Here is a 27,855-nt window from a genome sequence, read left to right as displayed (position 1 = left end):
CCCCACATATTGTTACACAGCACACAGTGTTGGGTTCTCCCCAGCTTCTTCAAAAAACATTAATAAAATAAATGTGAAGTAAATAAGCAGTTGAAATCATCCCTAGGAGCAGTGTTGTACAGATCCTCCTCTCCATCAGAGTTTTTTAGCCCATGAACTGCAACACTGTGCCTATGGAAACTCTATACGTAAAACTGTTCTCCATTGCCTTAATATTAACACCAAACCTCAGAATTTTAATGGGTTTTATTTTGACTTCCTGCTGGTTCTGAGTTCCTTGCTGGACAATGCATTCTAGTTTTGTTTTTTTTTTATTTATTTACAGCTCATGATCTCTCCATGTACACATTAATTCTGGATCTTAGAATTCCAGTGATCTGCAGTTTTATCATGAAGATTTGGCTGTACTTGTAATAACTTGCATTTATTCTCTCAAATTCGAGCTAACACTGTGTCTCAAGGTTCCCCCCCCTCCCCCCCAGCTTAGTCACAGTATTAGTTTTACTTCACAAGTCAATATTTATAAATCGCTGCAATTCTCTAAAATCTTCTCACACAATAGATAATCTTTTAATGTGAATAGAAGTCGACTGAATTTGGTGTTGGCCAGTTTTCATACTGGGGTAATTAAGACACAATGAACTGCCACTCTACAATCTTGTCCTGGAAGAAAGAGGTGTTGTCAATGTATTACATACGGATGGTATCTTATCAAAAGCAACACTAAAGCAATTGCATGCCAAAATTAGTGCTCTCCTTGAAGACTCAAAGCCAACTCTACAGTCTTCCCTTTGGGAAAGATAGACAGCCACCAGAAGCAAGTAAAGGGGGAAAATGTTCATTGAAGCAAGCGAAAGAAATTAAAAACCCATTGAGAGATGGTCAATTAATATTGTTAATATCATTTTTAAGTGAAACACTACAATGTATATTTCTCTGATTATATGTTTAATGTGAGAGATTGCCACGACAAAAGTTAAAGCTTTTTTAAATTACATTCTCTTCCCCTTAAAACACACAACAGTTTACGTTAATAGCACTGAGAAGGTGAAAAGAGACAACATCCGGTGAAGATCCCAGGCAGCTGACTGCAAACTAATGAACACACATGTTCACCCCATAGGGCATAATTAAACTGTGGAAGTCCCCATTGTGGGATGCACTAGAGGTCAACATTGTAAGCAGATTTAAAACAGGACTGGCAAATTCACAGAGAGTAAGTCACCAGTGGTTGTTCAACACAGCAGCCCAGTGGCAAGATTCAGCTCAGGAAATCCCTACATTGCTGCCTGTTAGGACATGGAGCAAGAGGGAGAATTCCCTGAGCAGGCACTGCTTGAGGCTGAGGGAGATGCAATCTTGAGCTGCTGCAATGCAAGGATTTTTGCTCTATTAAGGGAAAGTTACGTAACAAGATGCATTATGCAAAAAAAACACTGAGCATTCCTTCTTTAAGCAGCAGTGAGGGTTTGTAAGACACACAACAGTGTGATGTTTGGAATTTGTATTATACTTTTTAATTCCTAAACTTGTTAAATATACCTGACACTGACGTACTGGTCAAAGAAGCCTTGAGTCTCAACACGATCTCCACCAAAGAATCAATTGGTGTCTCTAAATTTTGGGCCTATGGTTTACATGGCACTTAAATGAACAGTGGCCATAACATAAAAACAGATTACCACTACCATAACTTGTTTTAATTACTAAGCTGAACAACAAAGTACTGGAGAATATTTTACAGCATATTAAGACAAAGCACTGCCAGGTGACATCTAAAACCACTTCAAAATGAATATAACAAGATAGGAGTTACAATCTACTGGGAAAAAAAAGGCTAAGGTATGTTTGCTTTTTTCTGTAATTTCTATTTTCTAAATAACAATTTCTAGTTCTCTAAGACGCGCTATTGAAAGTCTCCCCACTCTATTATATGATTAGGTTATAAATTAGTCACTTGGTATTCTATTAAATATATTTAGTCAGTTAACCATATCCTTTCTGTCTTCCTCAATGTAAGTTCTATTCTTAGTATTGATATCTTCTTTTCTGTAATGAACAAAACCATAAGTTTTACCAGGACAAATTTTAACCAGATAATCAACTTCACAGTTTTGCTTTAGCTCCCACTCCAGCAGGGAGACCTGTATATAGGGCATAGTCATGGTTACATTAAAATAGCTGTATTCCATGCTGCCAGGCCATAGCTTACTCATCATTCAAGCCTGAAACTAATAACCAGATTCCCTATAGGCATAAAAAAAGTAAAATTACGTTAAGAAAAAATACTTTCACTTATAGTCAAGAAAATCTGCTACAGTATAAAGGCAGATACAACAACCTGCAAAGACATGGCTACAAGAAAAGTACATATGAAACATGTCACTATGCTAAATACACTAAAACTGAATTAAAAGCCTTGCATGGACAACAGTGAATGCAAACTGGCTTATAATGCACATTCTATAAGTGCATGTGTCCAAAAAATTCAAAGAAAAAATTTTATGTACTATTTAGAATACGTAAGTGATAGCAAGATGTTGTTTTTCTTTTTTTAAAGTTTTAGGAATAAGCATTGAAGATAAGGATTGTGTCAGTTCCAAGTTTCATATAGCCATAGAATTACTGGGGGATTCTGGGGACCATCTAGCCTAACCCCTAAGAGTCAATTGCAGCAGGCTGCTCAAGGCCTTGTTCAGGTGGAGTATCTTCAAGAATCAAAGTCTCACTACTTCTCTAATAATAATAATAATAATAATAATAATAATAATAATAAAAGCTTCTCCTTATGAGTACTTGGAATTTCCTGTTTTCTTTTTTGGCCCAGTTACCTCTTCTCCCTTCACTGAATACCACTGAAAATTGTCTGCCTCTGTTTTACCCATTTTTGCAACGCCTCTAATTTAAGTAGCACTGTAAAAACCACATACAGTTTGACCTCACTGAGATTTCTGAATATTTATTTTGGAACATGTCTAATCAACTATGAACATAAGTCAGTTTACATGAAAATTCTTTCTCTACTTCAGACTATGCATGCAAGAGTGAGTACTTCAAGTTACAATTCCTGTAGACCAGCTCTCCAATTACAAACTTGGATTTCTTATATCACCCATAGAAGTCCTTTTATGAACTTGTAGGTAAATGTGCACACAAACAAGTACAACTCTCAAGAAATTCATTCCATGTAATGATCATAGCTCACAGGACATGTCGAGACATCTATAAGTAAGGCTTACTATTCATCATTATATGGACAATCATTAAGACTTAACAGAAAATAGCTGCTGGTAATCTTGGCAAATGGAATGATTAAGTGCTCATAAATCCCAGACCAAAAGTTTCCGCAGCAACCCTAATTCTTTCTTTTGTGTTATTTTTCATAACGCAACTCTCAGGATAACTTCTTTCATCTGTAAGTCCATCACTATTAAGCACACAAACTGTTTGACAAAAGAAAAAAAGTTTGCAATGTGAGCAGATCTGTGAATGCTGAATGAGGCAAAGAATCAAAGAAAAAAAAACCCACAGTTTTTCATCCTGTAAGTATCATGACTAGAACAGGGTTAGCTGCAATGAAAAAAAAAAAGACTGTTCTCATCTCTTTCTTAACTTTATCCCCTCCACTAACTTCCCACTAGCACAATCAACAAATTTACAGAGCGGCGTGGTTGTGCTGGTACCTACAGATTTATACAGCATAGCTAGAAAGATTATCACAGCAGAAAGGGATAATTGAAAATGCTCACCTGTGTCCAAGGCTTACAAAAAAACAACTCCAAAGAGAGCAAACTCCAGAGAGACCCTTCCTCAGATGCAGTCAGCCCTTAAATAGGGTCTAGGAGAGATGCAGCCAAGCTCCACCCCTTCTGGTCACACAGCTTTATTGACTTCGCCTGTGCTCCCAGGGCTGACCCAGAGTTTGCCTCAAGTGATCAATCGGAGGTTCGGGCCGTGATTCAACAGTTCCTACACATCGCTTGTACACATTTTCTTCATTGTGAAGTCTGAAAAAAGAACCATGTCAAGGCCAATAGAAAAAAAACTCATCCAGAGCAGAATTGTTCCCTGAGTGCACAGCAACAGGATTTTCATACAACTTTGGTACTGAGTTACTGGCAATACTCTGGCAAAATAAAGAGACATAAGAAAAAAAACATTCTTATCTTAGGTTACATTAATCCTTTTATGTTTGGTTCCATGTTTCTGCTCTTCTTTTTTTAATATATTTTCAAATATTACTACGAAGCTGAGCATCAACTTATAATTCAGGAGGGAAATTTAAACATGCAAATGAAAGAGGACAGAAGTTGTCAGCATACTTGATGGAGGGGAATGAAGTCATCTTTTTCATCAAAAATGAAAAATATAGGTTCAGCAGAATGGATCACCGTCAGAATCCTTGATTATTCTTAGAAAATATTTTTTAAAATCTTCAATTGACTTTTAAAGTGAAATTCAAATTCAAGTGCAGCACCCTGTTTATGCAATGAAAAGTTTGCATATCTCATGCAGTATCTAGCCATAAATGTCAGCTTTTTGTCAAGCTACTGTAAATATGGCTTCTAGTAGGACAACGCCCAGGCTTAACATTTTATCTAAGTCAGTTTCTTAAGCTACTGACTGAAATCTGAATGCTGGGTTCTTTTGAATTGATGGGGAAAGTCCCCATCAAGCAGTTCAAAAATTTACATTCTGAGTACAGTAGCAAAGAACAGCTTAAATACCTCAGCTTCTTGGGAAGAGCATAAAAGGAAAGCTGATTTTAAACAACCACAGTCCAGCTGTACAGAGTAACTGGATCAAAAATAATGCTGTCTGCACGAGGGTGACATCCTAGCTCTGCAGTATGCAGTTGCCAAACGTTAGGAAACAGGAAAATGGAGCAGAGTTGGGAAGATGACCCAATCGCATGTCTGTCTGTCCAAACCTGAAATAAAGACACAGCTCCTATGATTCATTCTGAATCTAGGAAAATTTCCTTATCACCATCTTCTTTGCATAAGAGCTTTCCTACTTTACTGGAAATATCTCTCATCATCAACCGAGAATATAATTAGAAGAAATACTGATGGATCAAGTACATAAGCTACACAACACATGTGTACGTGTGCCTGCTTGTATTGCATCCTTGTATTTACATCAGCCTTCAGTTTGGGGTATGTCATCATCATCACCCCATCAGAAACAACCAACTTCTAATTTCTTTGCACCACACTGTTCCCTTAGGTACTTCAGGACAGCATCAGCTGCTCTGGAACATAAGCAAAGCCAAATTAATCACCTATAGTAAAACCAGTACTGGAAAATATGAGAAGATAAAGATGTATAAGCGTCCCCAGATCATGTTCCTACCATATTTTCTTTCATACACTTTAAATAAATCATTACTTCAGGTAAATATTATGGGTTGTTAACTTGAAATCATCCAATAAAAAAAAATAATAATTAAAAAAAAAAAAAAAGAAAAAAAAAAAATGGAATTAAATAAAAACACAGCATGGATAACATGCACCAAAAGGAATAGATGGAATGGATGACTGATTAAATACTTTCCTAAGAGGTAAAAAATTGAAATTCTCTGAAGAGCTGAATGAATTTTTGTTTTATTCATCCAGACAGAAAAAGAAATAAATGCCTCTCCAGTGAGCATAACTTATTAGAAAGTCAAAATGTTGACAATAACTGTAAGTTAGCATCAGAAATATTTTACTGCAGGAAAGTCAACATATAAGATGCTTTTGGAAGATGCTTTGAGAATTCACACTGTCATTTGAAATACACCTTACCCAGGCACTGTACTCAGAACGCATTTACTCCAAAAGTAGGTTTCAACATGCAGGCAGAGTAAAGAGAAAGTACTGGTGGGAGAGGGGTATCAGAGTAGTGTTTTATATCACCTCGAGACTATTTTCAGCCCCTTTCCCCTGGGCATGCAATCTGTTTACGATCACGATACATTAGCCTTGCAAATATCAACTTATCTGCCAACACATACATACAAATTAAATGCCAAAAAATTTTGTTCACGGAGCTGACATTTGAAACATGTGAGCTGTCAGTAAGAAATGCCAGGCAAAGTCCAACCTTTCCTTCCCATTGCAGCAGAGTGGGTACAGATTCCAAACTAAAAAGTTTCCACAACAACTGACTCCTTTGAGACAGGAGCTCTCTGGATTTGATTCAGCTATGTCTCCCATAACCTTCTTACCACATACCTAAACCTAGCAACTTTCAATATAGCTACTTCTAACAGATTAAGAAAGAGATCTGGTCTCCCAGTAAGTCAATCAGCTTGGTATCTAATTAGTTTGGCCCCTTCACAGTGTTGTCTTGGCAATGTCTTGCCCTTCTGTGTTATTAAGGCAGCAGAATATCTGTGCTAGAGACAGAAGGTCTTTGACAGCCAATGTCACTCAAGTCTTCAAAAAGGGCAAGGAGGATCTGGGAAACTAAAGGCCAGTCAGCCTCATCTCCATGCCTGGAAAGGTAGTGGAATGACTTGTCCTGGATACCCTCTCCAAGCAACTGGAAAAGAAAACAGTTATCAGGAGTAGTCAACATGGATTCACCAAGGGGAAATCATGCTTGAGCAACCTGGTAGCCTTCCATCACTGAATAAGTAGATGGGAGAAGAGCAATGGATGTTGTGTACCTTGATTTCAGCAAGGCATTTGACACTGTCTCCCACAGCATCCTTGTTATGAAACTTAGAAAGTGTAGGATAAATAAGTTGACATGAGGTGGACTGAGAACTGTCTGATTGGCAGAGCTCAGTCAATTGTCATCAGTGGTGCAGAGTCTGATTGGAGGCCTGAGTGGCAGGCGAGCCACAAACTCCATTGCTGGTGCAGAATGAAGACATTTATTGTAGGTGCTTTTATATACTTTAGGTGCTTTTTATACCCCATAACAACCACTTGGTCACATGTACCAGCCAGGCGCCTTGTGTGTATTTACATCTGGCGCAAATAGCTACCAAGTTTGTTTACTCATTTTGAAGGTCTTTTGTTCATAATGTCTTTGTCCCACAGGTCTGTAATAAGTGGAGTTCTACAGAGGTTGGTGCTGGGTCTGGTCCTGTTCAACATCTTCATCAATGACCTGGATGAAGAGACGGAGTCCCTCAACAAGTTTGCTGACAATACAAAGATGGGAGAAGTGGCTGACACACTGGAAGCCTGCGCTGACATTCAACAAGACACGGACAGACTGGAGAGTTGGACAGGAAGGAGCCCGATGTGGTTTAACAAGAGCAAGCGCAGAATCTTGCATTTGGGGAGGAATAATTGCATGCATTAGTACAGCTTAGAGGATAACCTGCTGGAGATGAGCTCTGCAGAGAAGGACCTGGGGGTCCTGGTGGACAACAGGCTGATCATGAGCCAGCAGTGTGCCCAAGAAAGCCAGTGGGATCCATGGGGGTGTATTATGAAGAGCATGGCCAGCAGGTTGAGGGAGGTGATCCTCCCCCTCTTCTCTGCCCTCAGGGGGCCACATTTAGATTGCTGTGTCCAGTCCTGGGCTTCTCAGTTCAAAAGAGATAGGGATCTCCTAGAAAGAGTCCAGCAGAGGACTGCAAAGATGATTAAGGGCCTGCAGCATCTCCTGTATGAGGAAAGGCTGACTAACCTGGGTCTGTTCAGCCTAGGGAAAAGAAGACAGAGAAGGAATCTCATAAATATTTATAAATATCTAAAGGGAGGTGAGAGGCAAATGGATGAGGCCAGGCGCTTCTTGGGGATGTGCAGTGATAGGACAAGGAATGATGGCCTAAAACCTGTACATAGGATGTTCTGTAATAACATACGAAAGAACTTCTTCACAGTAAGGGTGACGGAGCACTGGAATAGGTTGCCCAGATTGGTTGTGGAATGCCCTTCTGTGGAGATATTTAAGACCCGTCTGAACACCTGCCTGTGTGACCTGTTGTAGGGTATCTTAGAAGACTCATTCTTCTGAGGTCCCTTCCAAACCCTGCAATTCTGTGATTCTACGAAATGTTTGGACAGTGTTGAACGTGTGAGAGGAATAGGTTTGATCTCTTCAGGAGACTGTAACAGGACACTTCACATGCTAACACTAACAAGTCAAAATCAAAGAGCAGGTTAAATCCCAAGCTAATAGGAGCCATGGCAGGTACAGTCAACTGCTTATGCTGTGTTCCTCACTGACTACTTCAAGTGTTATGCACTAGCTTCTATTTTGCAATGGTCTCAATGCAAACTTGTTCACTGAAGACATGACAGTCATCTACCATAGGAACAGCCATATGACTGTGGGGCACAACATCTACACCAGGGTTTAAAGATTTAAAGACTCTTGTTCAAGTTGCAGAGACAAAAACACCTTTGCTTGGGAAAGGAGCTCAGCATCCTATAGCAGCCTGGGTTCAACAGACCATAGCTGATATATAAACAGTGTCAAAAGCTTTTCAGTGAAGAGCAGCAGTTTGTACTTGCCTATTATTTTAATGTTCCAGCTGGACTGAACTGGAATTAATAGTGTTTCTTCAGCAGCAGTACCAAGATAACATTTTTAGGAGCTAATGAAGATACACTCGATCTCACTAACTGCAAGGACAAAAAATCTGCATGTGTGCACAGCCTTGTACCTTTCTTTTGGCCAAAAGTTTGACTCTAAGGCACTAGCAGAGGACTCTTCGGACATACTGTCTGAAATTAACATTTTTTTCAAGTCAATCAATGCACCATGGACTGGAATTACAGCAAACGTAGTCTTAAAAGCTCCTCACAGTGAAAAGAAGACTGCATGCCATATCTGCAGTCAGGCACCTGAACACATATCCTCTCTCCCCTGAGGGGCTTCCTGGCAAGTGTTGAGGGCTGACCTGGAGGAATCACAGCTGTGGGCTGCTCCACTCCCTCAGTGACCAAGGGGAAGGCTCCTGGGCAGCACTATGCAGCGTCCTCAGACCCTGTCTGCCATGGGATCTTCTTTTCAGCTGAGACTCTGCCACTTGGCCTTGCCTGAGCTACAGCTCTTTCTGTGCTGCAGCCATCCCTGTGCCGGCCATGGCTGCCTCTGGGTAATGAACCCACAGACTGTCCTCCGAGTTTAGTCTCAGCCCTGCCACATCACTATGGAGCTTCCTGGTTGGTCCCTGCAATGGTTAACATCTCTGAATCTGCTCCTGCTTCCAGATTCACATTCCCAGCTTGACTTCAGACCTGCCCAAGTCAGTTCTGAGGGGCCTGCCCTGCCCCTGTGCAGGAGCAATGTGAGATAAGAGATGCTGAGAACAGATGAGCCAGATGTCAGCTGCCTGGGTCCAGGGACACTGTTCAGAGCTGGAATCAACTACCCTTATCTTCTTTCCACACAACATCTTAGAGTACCAGTTACACAGTTACAATCATGCTTTCTCACTTCTTGTGTCACTGGCCATTTTAAACCGTGGTTTTTGAGGCAGAGGAAGCAATTAGTAGTCTATGATATCAACATCATATGATATAAGTCTTCATTGAGCCACTGTTGAGACAGTTGTTCTTGGACCAATCATCAGAAATCTTCCAAGCATTTTTTCCCGCAAAGACTAGATAGGTGGCTCTGCAAGTACAAACATACACAGACAAAATCAAAATTAAATAAAATCTTCAAACTCTATGAATTTTTGGCCTTTTATACAATGAGATACTTCTACTAAGTCATAATATTATTTTGATTTCTTTTCCCTGAGAAAATCACATATAAATACCATGATAATTATTCTACAGAAAGATCTATATGTTTTAGAAAACATTTCTAAGCACCTATATGTGATTTTTTCAATGTTTCCATGTGAATTGATAAAACAAGGTCCTGCTTAAAATTTAACATTTGGCACAAAACAATACATTTTGCATCATAGCATTTCACACAAGTCCATCATTAATGGACTCTGTAAAAAGAAAAGCATTTACAGAAAATAATTATTTACTACAGAGCACATCATGAGCCTCACTGACTAAAAAAATAATGATGGACTGAGTGCTTCACTGCGGACGTCATTCAGTGACTGGTAAAAGAGAAGTACAGTAAGAGTCCACTCAGTACTACATAGTTCCTGCACCATGAAGAAAGCCAAACTCTGACTCAGGGTGACCTCAGCTAAGATGTGTTGCACGGCCAGCAGCAGAATCAGGAAGGTGCGGTCACCAGGGGATTGCACAGTGTTGGCATGCAGAAGGAAGAAAGCTGGCTCTGCCATCACTAGATCACCCTCAGATACTTTTATGTGTTCTGCCAAGCCCAGACCACAGGGTAGCAATGGGATCCTTGGGAAACCACAGTTGTCTTTCACTTACTGTCTTTGGCTCACTTCCCTGCTCAGAAACACAGTATGTACCTCCAGGATCGTGATGAAATGATTGCATCAGCTTTGCCTAAGGCAAACCAAAGTGTGTTGAAAGCATGTTCTTTTGTTTTGCTTTGTTTCTCAGCTCCTTTCTGCTTTACAAAGAGATCTTAGTCACACGGAAACTGTCCGCTGAAATCTGACTTCTGTTATGCTCTAATGGCTGAAACCACTAAAGGCAACATCTTATGAAACTAATGGCTGCACAGTTATGTAGAGCCTTGCTCTTTGGAACTGGAGGCCAGTCCCAACTCTACATTAATATATTGTACAAAGCAACCAGGGAAGCTTGTAGTATACTCAGTTATCATAAGGTACTGCTGCATTTTGGAATTTAACTCCTATAGTGCACCAAAAATGAGCATGAAAATTTGGAAGGCTGAAAAGGACTGTATTTAATAAGGCAGGTGTACATATGACATTCAATATACATTCAATATCACATTCAACATATATAGAATTATAGAATCAAAGAATCATAGAATCCTTAGAGTTGGAAGGGACCTCTGAAGGCCATCTAGTCCAACTCTCCTGCAATGAACAGGGACACCTCCAGCTAGATCAGGTTGCCTAGGGCCTGATCCAGCCTCACCTTGAAAGTCTCTGGGTACAGGACATCCACCACATCTCTGGGTAACCCGTTCCAGTGCCTCACCACCCTTAGTGCAAAAGACTTTTTCCTTATATCCTATATCTACCCTCTTTAAGCTTGAAGCTATCCAAATATAACCCGAATCGCAATCACAGCTTTATCTGTGCTGGCTGTGGTTTGCAGACATATGCTCTGATGTTCTGATGCTCAACTTATACTTCTTTCCCACAACTCTTTGGGAAGCTGTTTCATAGCTGTTTCGTAGAATTATAGAATCATAGAATTACAGAATCATAGAATCATAGAATGGCCTGAATTGGAAGGGACCTCAAAGCCCACCCAGCCCTGACCTCATGCCATGGGCAGGGCTGCCACCCACCCGTTCAGCTGCCCAGGGCCTCATCCAACCTGGCCTTGAGCACCTCCAGGGATGGGGCACCCACAAATCTTTTCTGTACAGCTGTGCCAGGGCTTCACCGCCCTCTGTTTATTGTCATTCTGCTACCACTCCTAGCAAATCAAAATGGCACTGGTTGCTTATTAACAAGAGCTAATCTCTCTTCCTGTGTGAATGCATGCACTGTAATAATATTCCTTGGTCGCTGCATGTGCAGGCAATAAAAATGAAATGCACTCTTCAGTGTCTAACTCTTTGCTAGGAAAATATCTCAATCATGAATCCCATTTTAGATTTTTTAATTAATTCAAACACATCTCAGCTAAGCCCTTTAATATGCCTCCAGTACATCCTCCCCTCTGATATAAATATCTTTAACATTATAAGAATAGTATTAAGACCAAATGAGGAAAGCACAGTGAATATCAAAATTAATTACCTTAAATTCTGTTCTTTATATCAGTTATGCTCTTTTCACAGGACAAAATTCTTTGTTTCTACCACTAGAAACATGCCAAAATGCTTAACATTCCTTTAAGGAGAGTGAAGTTATGCTACGAAATGTTAATTAAACTGACATGGATGTAAATTTTAAAAGTACAGAAGAACAGTTCACAAAAGGGATTGGTAGATACAGTGATTAGACCACCAAAAAAATAAAAAAATAAAAAAAAAATAGAAGTTTCCACCACACCATTCTCAATGTAGAATTTATCTGATACTGCTGAGAAATATGCATTTAAATAAAAATGCAATTTAGGAATGCAAAATTATTGACATTGTTTATTACCTGTATTGTGATTTTCCATGTGTATTTCTATTACCACAAATCTAACGAGAAGGAGGTGGTTGTTCAGGGAAGCTGACTGTAACTGCAGTTTTGGTCAGCTCTTTGTATTTGTAGTTGAGATCTGTTCTTCCTGAAATTGCATAAAAAATAGTTAAAATGTTTCTATGGCTTGATGCATATGGAACAGGCTACCCAGAGAGGCTGTGAAATCTCCTTATTTGAAGATATTCAACATTCTCCTGGAGATTTTCCTGTGCAACCCACTGTAGAGCACTGTGTGGTCAGCAGGGCTGGACTAGATGGTCTCCAGAGGTCCCTTCCAACCCCTACCATTCTGTGATTCTGTGCTATCAGGTAATGACTTGATCTCCACCAAAGAAATTAGTTGCACTGCCATCCCTCTTCGACTTTTCTTTCCAAGCTTTATGAGCTGTGAATTTTGTCATGACTTTACAATACTGTATGTCTCGCTTTTATTCAAACAATTGCTCTCTATACAATACTGTACAGTCTCACAGTTTGAGAAACTTCATCACATTTTCATCAAGACCACATATGATGTATTTACTGCCCAAATCTGGCATTTCCATTGTCTTGATTCACTCTCCCCAGCTACAGGAGTTAAGCTATCAAATTGGCCCCCTTTAAAAACAAAACAATCAAACAATTTTGGTAAGACTCAGTTTAGGCTAACAAACTGATCAGTTTACTTTTAATTCTGAGACCACTGCATAACATCTAGACCCGTGGAGAGCCTGAGGCTACACTACCAACACAGTATCAACACAGAAACGCTCTTAAACAGCTCTCATTTTGTCTCCCAGCAACCTCCTTCATCCCTCCATTTATTTTTCCCGTTGCTGAGAAACACCTTTCTGAAAGCCCTTTTCCTGCTTCCTCCTTGGAACAGTGTCAAAGTGGCACCTCCCCACCTCCTCACCAGTGAGTTCTTATTCCCACATGCTAAGAACATCAGAGACAAAACTGGGAAGAATGGTTTGCAGAAGAGCTGGTTGAAGCAGATGTTCCTCCTGCCTTTCATAGCGCTGGTGATGCTGGGTGGAAGAGGTTTGGGTTTGCAGGTTGCTGTTCTTTCAAAGCTGCTTCATCAAATAAATGTATCTGGGTTGCATAAGGTCTGTCCTTCCTCAGTTGTGTTCCAGTTTGCTGAGTCATTTTAATGTGATTTTGCACTATTTGGCCAAACAAGTTCATATGACAGAGAATTGTAAGACAAACTCAGCTACTGGAACTAATGCCGTTTAACATGGTTACAATTTGCTTCAGTAGCTCAGCATACCACTATTTATATTTGCATGAGAAGAAAGCTCACACTGAGGATGAGCAAGCACAAACAGAATGCCCTTGGGGCACAATCAAAAGCATGCTTCCTGCAACTTACTGGCTTATCAAGCTTTAATGATGTCCCAAGACGATTTGATTTTGTTGCATGCTGGAGATAAGCTAATCTTCCAGATAACAAACATTCAGCAACGCATAACGAAATACAAGGTGTCATGATGATGTAACACAACCAGGGCTCCTTCTTTCAGAGTCCCGAGGAGGTGAAAATCCACTCTTTACCCAAATCCAGCATCCTACAGCGCCTTGCTGCATTCAGAGACAACACTCAGCAGCTCGGCTGAGCACTGATAAGCCGGGCTGCGAGTGAGAGGCAGCGCACTGTTACTGCAGTGTTTGACACGGGCCCCTCTGAGCGTCGGTTGCCTCAGCCTGAGCCAAACCTCCCCTAGGCCTCCTTGATGACGACCACGGAGAGGGACCCCATCTTGTGGACGTTTCCTGGAGTACGCACGGCGGTAGCAGGCGCCGTGCTCGTAAAGCAGCGCTGTAAAGCCAGCTCCCGTAGCCATCACCGGGACCGCTCCGTGTACTAAAAGCACCTCCTTTCTCTTGGGCTACTCCTGCCTGTCCTGCAGGTGTGAGGAGCCCAGCCTAAATTTCTGAAGACCAGGAGAGAAGCTTCTGCGCTGCCTGCAAGCTCCATCCTTGTGCTCAGGGGAGGGGAGGATGAGGGCAGCCGGGGATGAACGGAGACGAGCGGAACGGGTCAGAGTGCATCGGCTGCAGGGATCCGGGGCACTGGGGGGAGAGGGGGTAAGTAAGCTGTGAGGGGTCTGGAGCACTGCTCTTATGGGGAGCAGCTGAGAGGACTGGGATTGTTCAGTCTGGAAAAGCAGGAGCTCAGAGAAGATCTTATCACATTCTACAACTGCCAGAAAGGAGCTTGTAGCAAGATGGGGTTGGCTTCTTTTCTCAAGTAACAGGGATAGAATGACAGATAAAGGCCTTCAGTTGCACCAGAGGAGGTTCAGGTTGGTTGTTAGGAAAAATTATTCTCAGAAAGAGTGGTGAGGCATCGGAACAGGCTGCCTAGGAAGGCAGTGGAGTCACCGTCCTTGGAGGTGTTCAAAAAATGTGTAGATGTGGCACTGAGGGATATGGGTTAGTGGGCATTGTGGTTAATGGTTGGACTGGATGATCTTAGCGGTCTTTTCCAATGTTTCCTTCTCTCCTGCAGCTATTGAATGTTCTCCATTGCTTCCCATCTTTGCTTATCATCTCTTTGGCAATACCTCCATTGATACAGCTGCCCAAAATGCAAGATGGACACATTGACAGCAGACAGAAAAGCAAGCATATTTTGGTCAACTCAACCCAAGAGCTGAGCTTCATGCCACTTATAGCATCTCTGACTACACACCTTGTAGCAATATGTTCTAACAAATTCATCTTGAGGTATGCAGACAAATGGCACACATTACAGTTAGGTCGAGAGCACAGCAATCTGTGAAACTGCCAGACCTTCTTGCTATCAGAGGGAAAGTAATATCCATGCAGATGGTGGCCTTGATTTATGGACCTTGTTAAGGTAATCATATGAGAAACTAGCAGATGTTGTAGAAAATAAAATAAGAAGAGATGAAGACTTTGAGGATCTCTGAATAAGCACAAACTACCCAGTTATTTCCAAGGCAGTTAAATTCAAAATACCCCAAAAAAAAGGTCATCTGATCAGCAAAACCGGAACCAGTGCAGTAAAAGTTAACAGGAATGTTTATTATTGTTTATATTTTTGTTTGTTTGTTTACCTGGTTTACCTGTTGGTCAGCCCTGTCCCTGATCATTGTATCTTGGAGCAGCACACTGAACTCACTGTTTCCACAATATTCATGCCTGACTTACTTTCACAGTTGGGAGGGGCTGTCTATGTTTTCCCTTGATGTCAATGAAGCAATACTGGAAATGCTTTTTTTAACAGAGCTAATGGAATTCCTGGAGGTTGCCAAACAGCATCATTCCCTCCTAAGTCCTTAACACAGCCAACTGTTCATTTCATGAATGCGAATTTTGATCACTACAGCATCACTATCTCTGAGACAAATGCATTGTAGGTAATAAAAATATTCTTCACGCAAACTTAGGGTGGTTCTATTCTAATACCTGCAACTAAGAATCCTTATACCAAAATAAAACCTGAAAATACTCAGGTAATGTCAGATTGAAAAGTCATACCCTTTAGGACACATGAATGGCAAAACAGTTTCATTACTGTTGATGTCATAATGTAGAATAATGAAACAAATACAAATCAAGATAAATTCAAACAGTGCTTTAATGCTTAATGGTCCTTCAGTCCAACTTTGAGTTCACAATCTTCTGTAAGCCTTGCAAAAAATAAATTAGTGTAAGTTAAACTGTTTCTGTTCCTTGTTTCTATCCATCTTCCTCTTGACCGTTTTCTTCTCTAAAATTCAATTGAACTCTGATTTTGAAGCCAGTGTTCCTTTATGTTTTTGTCAAATGAATGTCTTGATCCAATCAATCATATCCTTTCTAGCTTCTTCAATATAAGGCTTATCAGCAGGTTTCATATCTTCTGGCTTCAGTTGTGCAAACCCGTGAACCTGTCCAGGATAAACTTTAATTTTATATGGAACTTTACAGTACTGTTTCAACTTCTCATCCAATAAGGTAATCTGTAAAATAAAGCATTTTTCTGTTAGGCTGTGTTTTTTTTAAGTTTGACAAATTTGCCACTAATCACATCTTTGCTCTTTCTCCATAATCACAATTGAAGTGGATTCTGTTATTCAGTACATGAGAAAATCCCTCTTAAGAATGTGAGACTGAAATGGTTTTTGAAAATATGGGTGTGCCTGAGTACCCCCAGCAGCTACTGCTAAGATGGCTTGGTGAATCTTGTTGTAAATGAATAGGTGCACTTCTATTCAGAGGCATAACATGGCTTATAACCTGATTTTAAACTCTGATCTTGAGAGAACATATTCCCCGAGAAAACACAATGCCTAAGTCTTAATAATTCACAGTCCTAAATATTTTCATAAACTTAGTAATAACACTTAAGAAAGCAGTTGCTTTTTCTCATTTTGCTGTACAACAAAAGCAATTGTCATCAGTCTACATCATTAGAAAGTTTTGTCACTGAGCTGACAGTATTTTTTTCCATTCAAGGATGGTCCAAATTCAGTCATCTAACTATCTCTTGTCCCATATATGACTGCAGTATCCAAGTTCTTGAGGTGCTTGGTTCATACAAGTAGGATCTTCCTGCCCAGTTTCACACTCTGCTTGCATAGCCACTGAGAGACCAACAATAGATTTTTACTGCATTTCTCAACTCAAAGAGAAGCTCCAAATAATGTGAGCAAGATATGGGGGAAGTAAGCTGAAATATAAGCAAAACAATCCAGCCTATGTGATTTTTCATATCTGAAAATGGTTCCTGACAGGCTAGGAATTCTCTCTAGGATAGACGAAGAATGGAAAAATAAAAATCATTTCTAATACAACCTACCTGGTCATAAGAAATAGTGTGGTCTTTCTCTCCAAATATAAAAAACGTGGGATTTAGTAAATTGTATCTTTCTTCAGAGTCCCTTATTATTCCTATTTGAGAAAAAGAATGTTAGTGAGGTTATCATTCCTGCAAGATGAATGAAAAATTCTGTGACAAAATTTCTATTTAGGTTTATTTGTTAGATACTTTTTTTACTTGAGGAGAGTTTCTATTCTGGTGGACGAAAAGAGCATTTGGAAAATAGTACATTCTCCCCAAGCACTGAAAAAACATTAGAAAATGTACATGCACAGGAAACACTTTTTTTTCCCCCAATTTACAGTATTCTTATAATGTTGATAGCAATATAGCACATTGCTGAAACAGCCATAATTAAAATTTTCAACTCACCTTTAAGTTGAGTACTTACAGAAAACACTACAAAGCAGTAACTAGACTTACAAACTACATATAATGATGTGAGCTCGTGTAAGTTTTCATTTCTACACTACCATAGAGGGACACCCCAGCGGATAATTGAGGATTTTTCAGCATCAAGTGATGTACTGCCATTCCACCCCAGGAAAACCCAACGATACCAATCTTCTTTGCATCGCATTGTTCCTTTAGATACTTCAAGACAACATCAGCTTCCCTAAGACATATAAACAAAAGAGAACTAAGGGATCTATAGCATAATCAATATTTGACTGCTTAAGAAGTAAATTAAAAGAGATACATGAAATTTTCTGCACCTGCACCTCCAATCACTTAAAACAGAGAGTACATTAAAAAGCAATGGCTTCTATTCTTGGATGGGAGTTAACATTTCTGGTCCTAGTTTAGGGAAGTAGCCATACACAGTTGTAGTGCTTAAATACTTACCTGAATTGTGACCTGCTCCTTTGCTTTCAAAAGAAGCATTTTTTCACTGAATCACTTTGTTTAGGACAGGACAACTAAAGACAAGACATATCTGCAAGCAGAACAACATCTTGCATTATGGAATGTGGGAATAGATGAGCTTGAATGCGTTATCTCTACTGAGTCTACCTATTTAGATAAGGAATTATCTCGAGTGTGTCATTCCTGTTGCATGAGTTAATAATATCCAACCAAGCCACATACAAAATTACGATATTAAATAATAATTACTCAACATTAATATATCACCAGCTACAATGTTTTCAAAAATGAGTATTGCATGAGGTATAATGAATTAAATACAAAATATTGTATAGATCAGAGCAGGTCACTTTTTAAATTAATTTTTTAAATTAATTTTTTATTACTAACTTCATGGGGTTAATGTTTTTATCTTTTTCATTATCTACAAAATTTTAAGTGAATTTTAAATGCAGACTGCGTACACTAATAACCGTATTTTCAAGTATTAGGTATATTAGTATGTCTATCACAAATGTGGATAGTCTGACAAAAAAGCAGTATGAAAGTGCCATGATCAGCAGATCATGTTCAAGGCTATATGAGCAGCATGTTATGAATGAATGAGTTCTTTCAGCTCTGGTTTATTTGAGATAGTATAACATAAGTCATGAGTATGTGGGATTCCTGGTGCTCTGAGAGATCTTAAGGGCAGCTACAAGTCAACGCTTAGTAGACAACACAGCTATGTTCTTCAGGTGTTCAATGGTTAAGACAGTTGTCTGGAGTAGGAATTCTTATAGGTATTAGTCGTTTCTCTTTTCCAAAATTTCAGTCACAAATCTGCAACTGTAGAGTCAAAAGCTTTGCTGAGAGATGTTGGTTGGGCCACGAGTGCTGCAGGGGCCAAATAAACACTTTGTGGCTTACAAGATGATAGCTGAGTAATAGGGTGTCACTGTCTATTGTTCTCTGAAGTTTCAGGTTGTGGTAACAGATACTGAAGAAGCAGTAATGCCTGCCTTAATTTAAGGAAGCTTTTTTTTTATACTGGCTTTGCTAGGATCTACAGATAGTGGCCACTCCACATATTGAGAAAAATAGCATAGTTGATCAGACAAGTATTTGGGCAAATTCTGCAAATTCTGACCTAGTACTGCTCAGGAGATTATCAGCTATCTATCATTTACAAGGGAGAAAGAAAGATGGGCAAGTGACAACTGGTAGATAGCATGTGTACTTGTGGAAGAGTTTTCCTCCTTATCCTAAGGACCTGGAAGCAGTATCCATACTAATAAGTGAGAGTTCTAGGTGTTTCATAGCCTGTGTGACACTATTTATGGGCCTGTGCAGCCAGTGTGACATAGTTAGAAAAGGGTCTGTGAGGAGGGGACAATAAGCAGCATGATAGATGGAGCAGATGACCATTTCCAAATCCCAGGGTACTGCTTGGGACCACAGAAGAACCACGCAGAATAAAGTAACTGTGTGCATGCAGCCAGCTTGCCCTGCTGTGAGGGTCACTTTAAACATTTCAGATATGTACAGTTTCCCCTTGTTTGCAAAATGCTTTTTAAAATGCAAGCACAGTTATGCATCCTACCTGTCTACTTTCATAGGGTCATGTTCTTTCATCCAGTCAGCAAAGTCATGCCAGTGATTTGTAGTTTTCCAGGGGTCCTTCCCCTTGAAGAAGTCTGGGCAGATGGTTCTGTGTAAGACATGGAAACAAATCAACTTTTATGTCCAGGTGGGGAGAATCTGTGAATATCTAAATGACTTTTAATGTCTTTTCTACTCCAGGGTGTACACCTACACAGTTATCATCTGAATCATATTCTACTTATCCTGTTCTGGCAATCAGCAAAGCTAAAATTATGTGTCTTGCTATGGAAAAAAAAAAAAAAACCACATGCAAATAAACTCTCCTACTTTCCTTAGACACACTACAAAAGTAAAGGAATAAAGCAACCCTCCTGATTCCAAATCAATGGTTATTTACCTCTTTGCTAGTAAAATTTAAAGCAACCCCTTGCTGCTGTATGAACTCTGAAAGGCTTGGTTTGAAAAGCTTACACAATTTAAAAGTTCATACTAATGTTTGGAGTTTTTTTAAAATCTTTTAATTATCCACATTGCCACATGAGCACAAACACTGCCACTTCATCACATTCCTTGCAGCTTTTTGCTCAGATAGCTATTCTTGACTGATCAGTTTTGGTACCTTTGGTGGCCACGAAGTGCTATATGTGTGTGGAAAACATACCCAGTGCTTAGCTTTGGGCCTGGTGATCTATCAGTGCATTGATTAAGAGGAGAATAGGAATGATAAGTGCTTACATGTATCCATGACCTGCAATTAAATCAACTATATATCTATTGTCTGGGAACATCCATCCAAATATATCATGAATCACAATCACAGCTTTGTTTGTGAAATAAGATGGTCTGCAAATGTATGCCTTGATATGCTCAATTTGCACTTCATGTCCAAGACATCCATATCCAGATCTTTCCCCAGTATTGTACAGGAAAGGATCAGCCATCTGGAAACCTGGGAGAAAAAAAAAAAGAAAAAGTGTGAGAAAGTCAAATTTGTTAGTACAAGATTAGGACAAACAAGGGCAAGTGCAGTCAGCAGAAAGGAGTTCAATAGCTTTGATAAATAACATTGACATCCTTGTCTGAAAGGAGAAAGTAGTAAAATGCAAAAGCCATGCACCAATTCAGAATGGATCTTAGTCTATTATATGTTATTAAACTGAGAATGAAGAGAGACAAAAAGTTGCAGTGTGACTACTCTCATATAGGTCTTGTATCATTTTTGTTTGGCTCCCATGACAGCACTGAGCACTAAAACTGAGCAGTGACAGCTTCAGATGCCACTGTCCTCAGACATGTGGAACAGTGACCAGTTACAGCACTCACACGTGTCTTCACCCAGACTCATAGGCTGGTTTCTCTGAATTGTGTGAGGGGTAAGGACCACAGCACTCAGCTGCTACAGGAAGGCATAGCATTCAGAGCTTCTTGCAGTGCTGGCACCTGCCAGCTAACGTGTGTTTTCAGTAGCAGCTATGGATTGTCACAGTAACTCTGGCATCCCGTGTACCAGGAGCGGTTGGCAACAGGCTGCAGTACTGATTTCTAGATTAGATTGAAGGGCATTGGCTTCATATGCCTTGAAAGGGAATTCAATAAAGCAAGCAACTGCCAGAAGCTGTTCTGACTCTGTGTCTGGAGCATGGGATGGACTCTGCACAAAGTAGAATGTTAATCTTGTAATTAAAAGTAGAATTATAATCCATCTATACAAGGAACCCAATTAGGTTTGCAGGGGCAGAGTCAATAGTAAAATTTCCTAACCACACGCTGACTTTAAAACTGCCCTTGGGAATTCGTACACACACCTACATACACATCATGTCTGCCTCAGTTTCATCATTTCTACATCAGTCCATTATTTCCATTTGAACTGTAACGTACTCTTCAGAAAAGTGTCCAGTTATAGAAAAACAGCAAGTTGTGTTAAAAATGCGTACCTTCTTCAGCTCTCCCTTAACCACAGCAGCAGAGAGCTAGGTTTTGCTGAGTAACAAGAAATTTTGGGTAGGTAATAGAGACACATTGGGAACTATGGTGCATCCAGACTGAAGGACAGAGTTGAGCTGCAGTTTCACAGATGTCTTGTACCCATACTGTACTTTCTTACTTGCATGATTACCACAGGCCAAATAACATTCAGTTTTTTGTACACATTTAATCTGCTGTGTACTTAGAATAATTAACCTTCCTGAAGTATGATCTAGAAACATGCTCTTCCACTGATCATCTTCTGAGCATGCTGTCATTGGGTCAGGCAGGGCCAGCACTGAGTTTGTCTAAATATGCCTTATTACAATAATGAGTACTGGTTGTTTGAGTGTGGTGTAATGATATCTGAACTGGGTGGATGTGGTTTTATTTCGAGAATTGAGATGCTTCAGAAATAGAGATGAGGTAGATGATCATACACAGTGAGATAATTAATTGTGCTGATAACTGAGAGCTGATTACGTTTGCTAATTGTTCTCCCATCTTTTTCAACATCCAAACATCAAGGTTGGTGCTAAAAAGTATGAATTAGTCCAGTCTTCAGGGCTAAAACCTCCACTGCTTTGTCACCAAACCTTTACGGCCTTGTAACATGCATGGGAGAGTATCTCCTAGCTTTCATCCCCCATAACAAGCCTCAAATGCTTGAATGAGTTTTGCTTATGCAAAAGTACTTCCTACCTGTTTTTCTTTTAACCCAGTATGATTGAGGGTGCTGAAGTGCTAGAGATTGCTTGAAGAATTCCCAGGCATTCCCTAAGACAGCTTACACCAGCAGTTCCTGAGACAGCTGCTCAGTCTTACACCCTTAGCAACTTCTGTTCAGAAGGGCACAGCACATAGTGTCCCCTTCAAGGAAACATTTAGGAAGCATTACGCTTTGCAACAGCTGTGAAAGAGCCTACTGCCTGTCTTTTGATTGCTACCCAGAAATTATTTCTTTGGCCTATCTTAATTAATTCCTAGCCAGCTGGTTCTTTTCCAATTACCTGTCTGCGAAGAACTTATATAACTTAAATACTTAACTTAAATAGTCAGCCACACCTGAGCTGCTTAGAAGTCTTTGATGGGATCCTGTTCAGTCAGAAGATTTATTTGTTCCTGCCCGCTTTGTTTCACGCAACGCTGTGCACTGAAGCAACGACCTAGGATATTTCCTACCTGTCCTGTCTCACCTCATTCTCTCTTCCCACCAATTTCATCCATTACACTTTTCCCCTTCCTGCTTTCCCAGTGGCCCAGTTCCAAACGAGGAGAAATATTTAGTATTATCACAAGGTGAAGGTGGTGTCCCTTGAATAGTAGACAGACCCAAACTATTTCACTTGTAGGGAGCAGCAAATCACAGGAGTAAAACCTACCTAGTCTAAACTTTCAATGAAAAAAAAAAAATCTTACTCCAGAAGTGGGGCTAAGAATCTTTCAAAAACAATCAGGTAGTCCTGAAAAGGTGTTCCTGAGGATAGTCCCCACCTTTTAGAAACTGAGTATGAGCACGTGATCTCAAGGTGCTTTGCTTTTTGCCAAGAACTGATGATGCTAAGATTTCCTGGATCCAGTGATAACAGTTTTAACTCCAGCATTAACTTATTTCAATGCTAAATGCTCCAGTGTACCAAACAAGGGAAAGAACAGAAATTAAGAATCATGAAGGCAAAATTAATTATCACGGTCCTCTGACATGATCTTGCTACTGCTGGACATAAACTGGAGACCAGTAATTTCTATAGAAAGCCCCCAGACTGTGGCTGATGTAGGATATCTTCCACAGAGTCAGTCTAGAGTCAAAAGCTTCCAGTGAATGTATTACCTCCCCTTGTGCCAATGCATGATGATGTTTAGAGGAAAAAATATGTTTGGGGTGTCCTTAGAAATACTGCTGTGCTGCAGCAGCAGGCACTCAAAATCTACTTTCCCAAAGCTAAAACCCTCTATCTTCACCTTGTCTGTTCCTTAATACTTATTTTTGTGCATTTTTTTACTGAAGCCAGAAGTCCTTCTATAAATGTGGACCAGTTTGCTATCACTTACCTGGAATACAGGATCCTGAGTTAGCCCAGCTCGCTTCTTCTGTTCAGTGAGAAACCAGCTAGATTTCACTATACACAAAACGAAGAAAACAAGTTCTGCTGATAGTTTTTCTGCTGCTGCTGCTCATCCAGTTTCCAGGTGCTCTTCAGCTCTGCTGCATAGTTTGGGATTGGGAGTAGAGGAGGAGACGCTTGGTACACCAAGTCACTCAGACCGGAAGGGGTGGAGACAGATCATGCAGAGAGGCAGGGTTTGGTACATTCATCAGACTCCAAATCAATTGCCTTTTACTCCATCTTTTATTTATTTATTATCTAAAGAGCTCTGAAAGCAAGACTCACAGCGACACTAAACAACACTTGTTTTTCCATTTCTCTAAAAGTATGTAATTCCTGACAAAATAGAGAAGTTGAATGAGAATCAGCGACTCTTATTATCAGCAGACTTTATTTTTTTGATAAGCTTTCCCTTCTAGTCCTGTACAGAGCAATGAAATGTTCGATGCAGCCATTTAAGACTGCAGAACCTTTGGATCTCCGAAGCTGACACCTAGCTTGTAACACCTAGTGGTGAATTTGTTGATACATTACTAAGTTCTGAGATGCATTTTCTTGTGGTACATTCATGCACTTATGATGTCTTTAATGGAATTTGTGAATTAAGATGAATCTGTTCCGGCGAATTTGCAGCATAAGAAAATTAGTCTCTCCAGCACACAGATGAAATGCATTACAGCCACACCCACATGTATTCCAAACAAGTCTAAAAGTGCTTCAAGTTATTTCTGATTAGACTTGCTTTCAACAAGTTAGAAACATCTGAGTCTGCGTTGGTTGTTATTGATGGTGACTTGTTGAAATTTTCCACTTCCATCGTGGATTTGTATGCGTTAGCTCAGCCCCTGGACAATGTCTACTACAGGTTTAATTTTCTGTGTGTGCATGAGGTTTGTGTACGTATGCATGCTGGGGAAGGCAAATTAAAGAGACAAAGGGGCTCCCTCCTGTACTAAGGACTCCACATCTGCATGCAGTACTCCAGGTGTGGTCTCACCAGCGCAGAGTAGAGGGGCAAGATCACCTTCCTCGCCCTGCTGGCCACACTTCTTCTGATGCAGCCCAGGATACGGTTGGCTTTCTGAGTTGTCAGGGCACACTGCTGGCTCGTGTCCAGCTTGTCATCCACCAGAACCCTCAAGTCTTTTTCAGCAAGACTAGATCCTGAGCTGTACTCTGTATAGTGACCACCATATCTGAGAACTATGTAGAACAGGCTGGATTCAGTTCACCCAAACTTCAGACATTTACAATGAGGATGTCTGTATGGTAGCAAGGTGTCTGCACCCCACACTTTCCATTAAGATGTGTGACTCAAACTTTATGGACGCCTTCTTTACAGTGACATGGGTAGTCCCCTAGACGCCACCAACTGTGATGATCTGATTATCTCTGAGTTTAATGGCAGCTTACCCACCTAGTGGTGGTGTAGATCGCTGTGCTCTGAGCATCAGCAGGCAGGCAAGACGAGTCCCACCTCTGTGTGTTGCATGCAACTCAAAATTAGGGTTTGTCATCTCAGAGAGACAGTATTTTTTACCTGTCCTGTCATGCCTGTTATTAGCTTTGTTCTTGTTTAAGAAACTATTAAAAAGATTGCTAGTGTTGCAAGGGAGGGAGTGGGACTTCACTAAAAAGATCTGATTTTACTTTGATCCTAATGGCATCTGGCTTGAGTCTGTCTAAGCCCCAGGATTTGAGAACACGCAAGCTGCAGCACCCTCTGACAGAAACAGGCCAGCAGAACCAGAAATCTGATCGAAGATGCATACTGACATTCGCAAATGTTTCCTTGTTTTGTGCCCAGCATCTCTTCGGAGTTTGCTAGGGTGAAAGGAGAGCAAAGGACAAATTCTGTTGTAATGCAAGCCTTTACCTGCACACTGTCATTACTTTTGACCCACAAACCATTTAGATCTCCCTTATTTGAAGAGGCTGGCTCTTTCCCCACAAGATAGAATCATCTCTGCAATAGGCTCGCAACTGTGGAGTTAATTCTACACATGCATTCAGACACACAGTAGTTAAATTTGTCCTTCACCTGAAACACACAGCTGCTTGCTTTTTTGGTTTTGTCTGAATTTTTTTTTTTTTTTTTTTTAAGGGTTTGCACCAATATTCCTCTTGGTTTTACAGGAATGAGTGTGGAATAAAACCCCAGAGCAAACCCTCACAGCTGTCAGCTGCATTTTTAGCGGCATAGTAACATAAGAAACAAGATGCTAGGACATGCAAGCCTGTTGTCTGGAGGCAAAATAGCAAGATACTTTCTCCCAGACAACTAATGATACACAGAATCCCAGAAAGGCAAGTAACTCTGCTGGATCTGGTGTGGAGCCTGATTGAGAGACTAATGTACAGGCTTTAACATGTTCCATTTACCTCCACCTGATACAGTATTTGGAGCACTGCTGGTAGCAACAAACATGTCAGAAACTTGAAATCCTTACAAATGTAATATTTACGTGTGAAAGCCCTGCTCAAAGTATGTGTGATGAACGATGATCTTCCTGCTTGCAGCCTCAGCCCCCAGCAGCTGCAAGTGAGAGAGGAAGGATGGCAGGCCTTGTGGGGGGCTGCTAAACGGAGGAGGTGGTGGAGAGGCCTGAAGGAAGCGTGAGAGGAAAGGCTTAGCAAGGTCAACAGCTGCAATACCAGTGAGGACTCTGTGCCCTGCCCAGAGCTGAGACCAGAAGGCACTCCCCTGGGATGTAGGTGGCTACTGGAGGGAGCACTTCCAGGCCCTCTCACACAGTTTCACAGAGCTCATTAGTGGGTTTGTAATTGGAGTTGGGTTTACGGATTTTATTCGTTAGTCTGAGTCTTTTGCATCCATTCTGTATCCAAAGTTATCTACGGAGTCATCACCTGCGAGTGAAAAAAATGCAGCACAAGGACAAAGACCTGGGGGGCTTGTGATGATTGATCTTGTCATGGATAACGCCTCTGAGCTTTGCTCTGATCGTCTTGCTTTCCTTTTGGCTAGCCCAATGTCAGCCCTCAGAGCACACAGCTCCTTTTCTCCCTAAAATCAGATCTATAGCACAGGCCACCAGAACAGAAGAATGATCTGAAAAACAATAATAATAATACTAATAATCTCAGATAGCCACATTCCTCGTTTCCTTGTTGGTGTGTAGAACCAGTGGGCCCAAAATCTTCTGGGTCTCTCACGCTTGGATTGGATTAATTTGGATTAATTTTTACCCAAATTAAATGGTGAATGTTTACTCTCAAATTTCATAGGGGTTAATCATAGTTGGAAAGGACCCACAAGGATCATTGAGTTTCTGTTCAAGCTGTCTGTAACTTCAAGGGAGTCAATAGATCCTCCTAATTTAGTGTCATCCACAAACTTACCTTAGTTCTCTTATTCTGAAAGAGCTTGTGGAAGACTAAAGAGTGAGGCTTGTGAACTTCATGGAAAAATTGTAGGGTGCAAGTTTAATTACACCAAAGCAATAGAGGGAAAATTATTTTAATGTTGCACCTGACATTTACAGAGCCATATTAAAATTACCTAACACTGCCCAGGTGTTTCTAGGTAATTCAGTAGCTCATCACTTGATTAAAAAACACTTCTAATAGATTCTCAGTATAAGGCATGTGATTCCTAACACTAACAATAATGAATTGTGGTAGAAAAATATAGAAAAACTAGTAAATTTTGGAGCAATTACTCCAAAATAGCCATCTAAGACTGGAAGCAGCATTATTGCACTGAATGAGCAGGACAACAGAATTAGGATTATGTGAATAATTACCGGGATTCAGAGTATATTTCCTTCTCTAAAAAATCTGAACTGTTTTTTGTTTGTTTGTTTGTTTTGTTTTGTTTTTGCATGACATAAGAATAAGTCTATTAGGTTTTCTTACCCAACATTTTGTCTTTTCTAAAACTTCAAAAATTTGACACCTAGAAATAGCTGAAAAGTTCTTTTTCTTTTAGTTATCCAGCTTTAGGACTATTACCTTCAAGGACGAATAAACTGTACATCTTCTGAATGAACTTTCAGTCTTTTTTGTCCTAATTTGGATAAGGGAAATATGTTTGCTACCATCACTGATTATCAATAAATTTTTGCCAAAAAAAAAAAAAAAAAAATTGTCTACACTAAATCAGTGCTTAAACTCACACAATTATAATAGAGTGAAAGGGAAAAAAAAATCTTCTTCCATGTCTGCCTGTCTTCAGGAGTCCTGTTTTGCAAACATCTACACATTAGTAATCTTGGCCAGAATCCAGATAGTTTTGGACTGTATCCCAGAGAGCAATATAAACGCCCAAGTACAACATCAAAGCAACAAGTTAAAGGAAAGCAAATATGAGA

At 40.2% G+C, this 27,855-nt stretch overlaps 1 protein-coding gene across 1 annotated transcript; it reads right to left on the bottom strand.

Annotated features, from left to right (window-relative positions):
• Positions 1 to 15,957: 15,957 nt before the first annotated feature.
• Positions 15,958 to 23,600, bottom strand: LOC122179351 (carboxymethylenebutenolidase homolog). Its single transcript, XM_042870171.1, has 6 exons — positions 23,469 to 23,600; positions 20,184 to 20,397; positions 19,447 to 19,554; positions 17,471 to 17,613; positions 16,977 to 17,068; positions 15,958 to 16,137 (listed from the first exon to the last, which is right to left on the bottom strand). The coding sequence occupies exons 2-6, from the start codon at positions 20,387 to 20,389 to the stop codon at positions 15,958 to 15,960; spliced, it is 729 nt and encodes a 242-aa protein (XP_042726105.1). The 5' UTR covers positions 20,390 to 20,397; positions 23,469 to 23,600.
• Positions 23,601 to 27,855: the final 4,255 nt, after the last annotated feature.

The sequence above is a fragment of the Lagopus leucura genome, unplaced genomic scaffold (genome assembly GCF_019238085.1).
Source record: "Lagopus leucura isolate 7727_CA_CO unplaced genomic scaffold, USGS_WTPT01 Super-Scaffold_100002, whole genome shotgun sequence".
NCBI lineage: Eukaryota > Metazoa > Chordata > Aves > Galliformes > Phasianidae > Lagopus > Lagopus leucura.
This window is presented reverse-complemented; position numbering and strand designations above follow the sequence as displayed.

Coding starts and splice junctions, on each gene's coding strand:
- LOC122179351 (XM_042870171.1), bottom strand. CDS start 20,389: ATGGCTGATCCTTTCCTGTACAATACTGGGGAAAGATCTGGATATGGA. Junction 19,555..20,183: donor ATTGCAGGTCATGGATACAT/GTAAGCACTTAT, acceptor TGTCTTACACAG/AACCATCTGCCCAGACTTCT. Junction 16,138..16,976: donor ACACTATTTCTTATGACCAG/GTAGGTTGTATT, acceptor TTTATTTTACAG/ATTACCTTATTGGATGAGAA.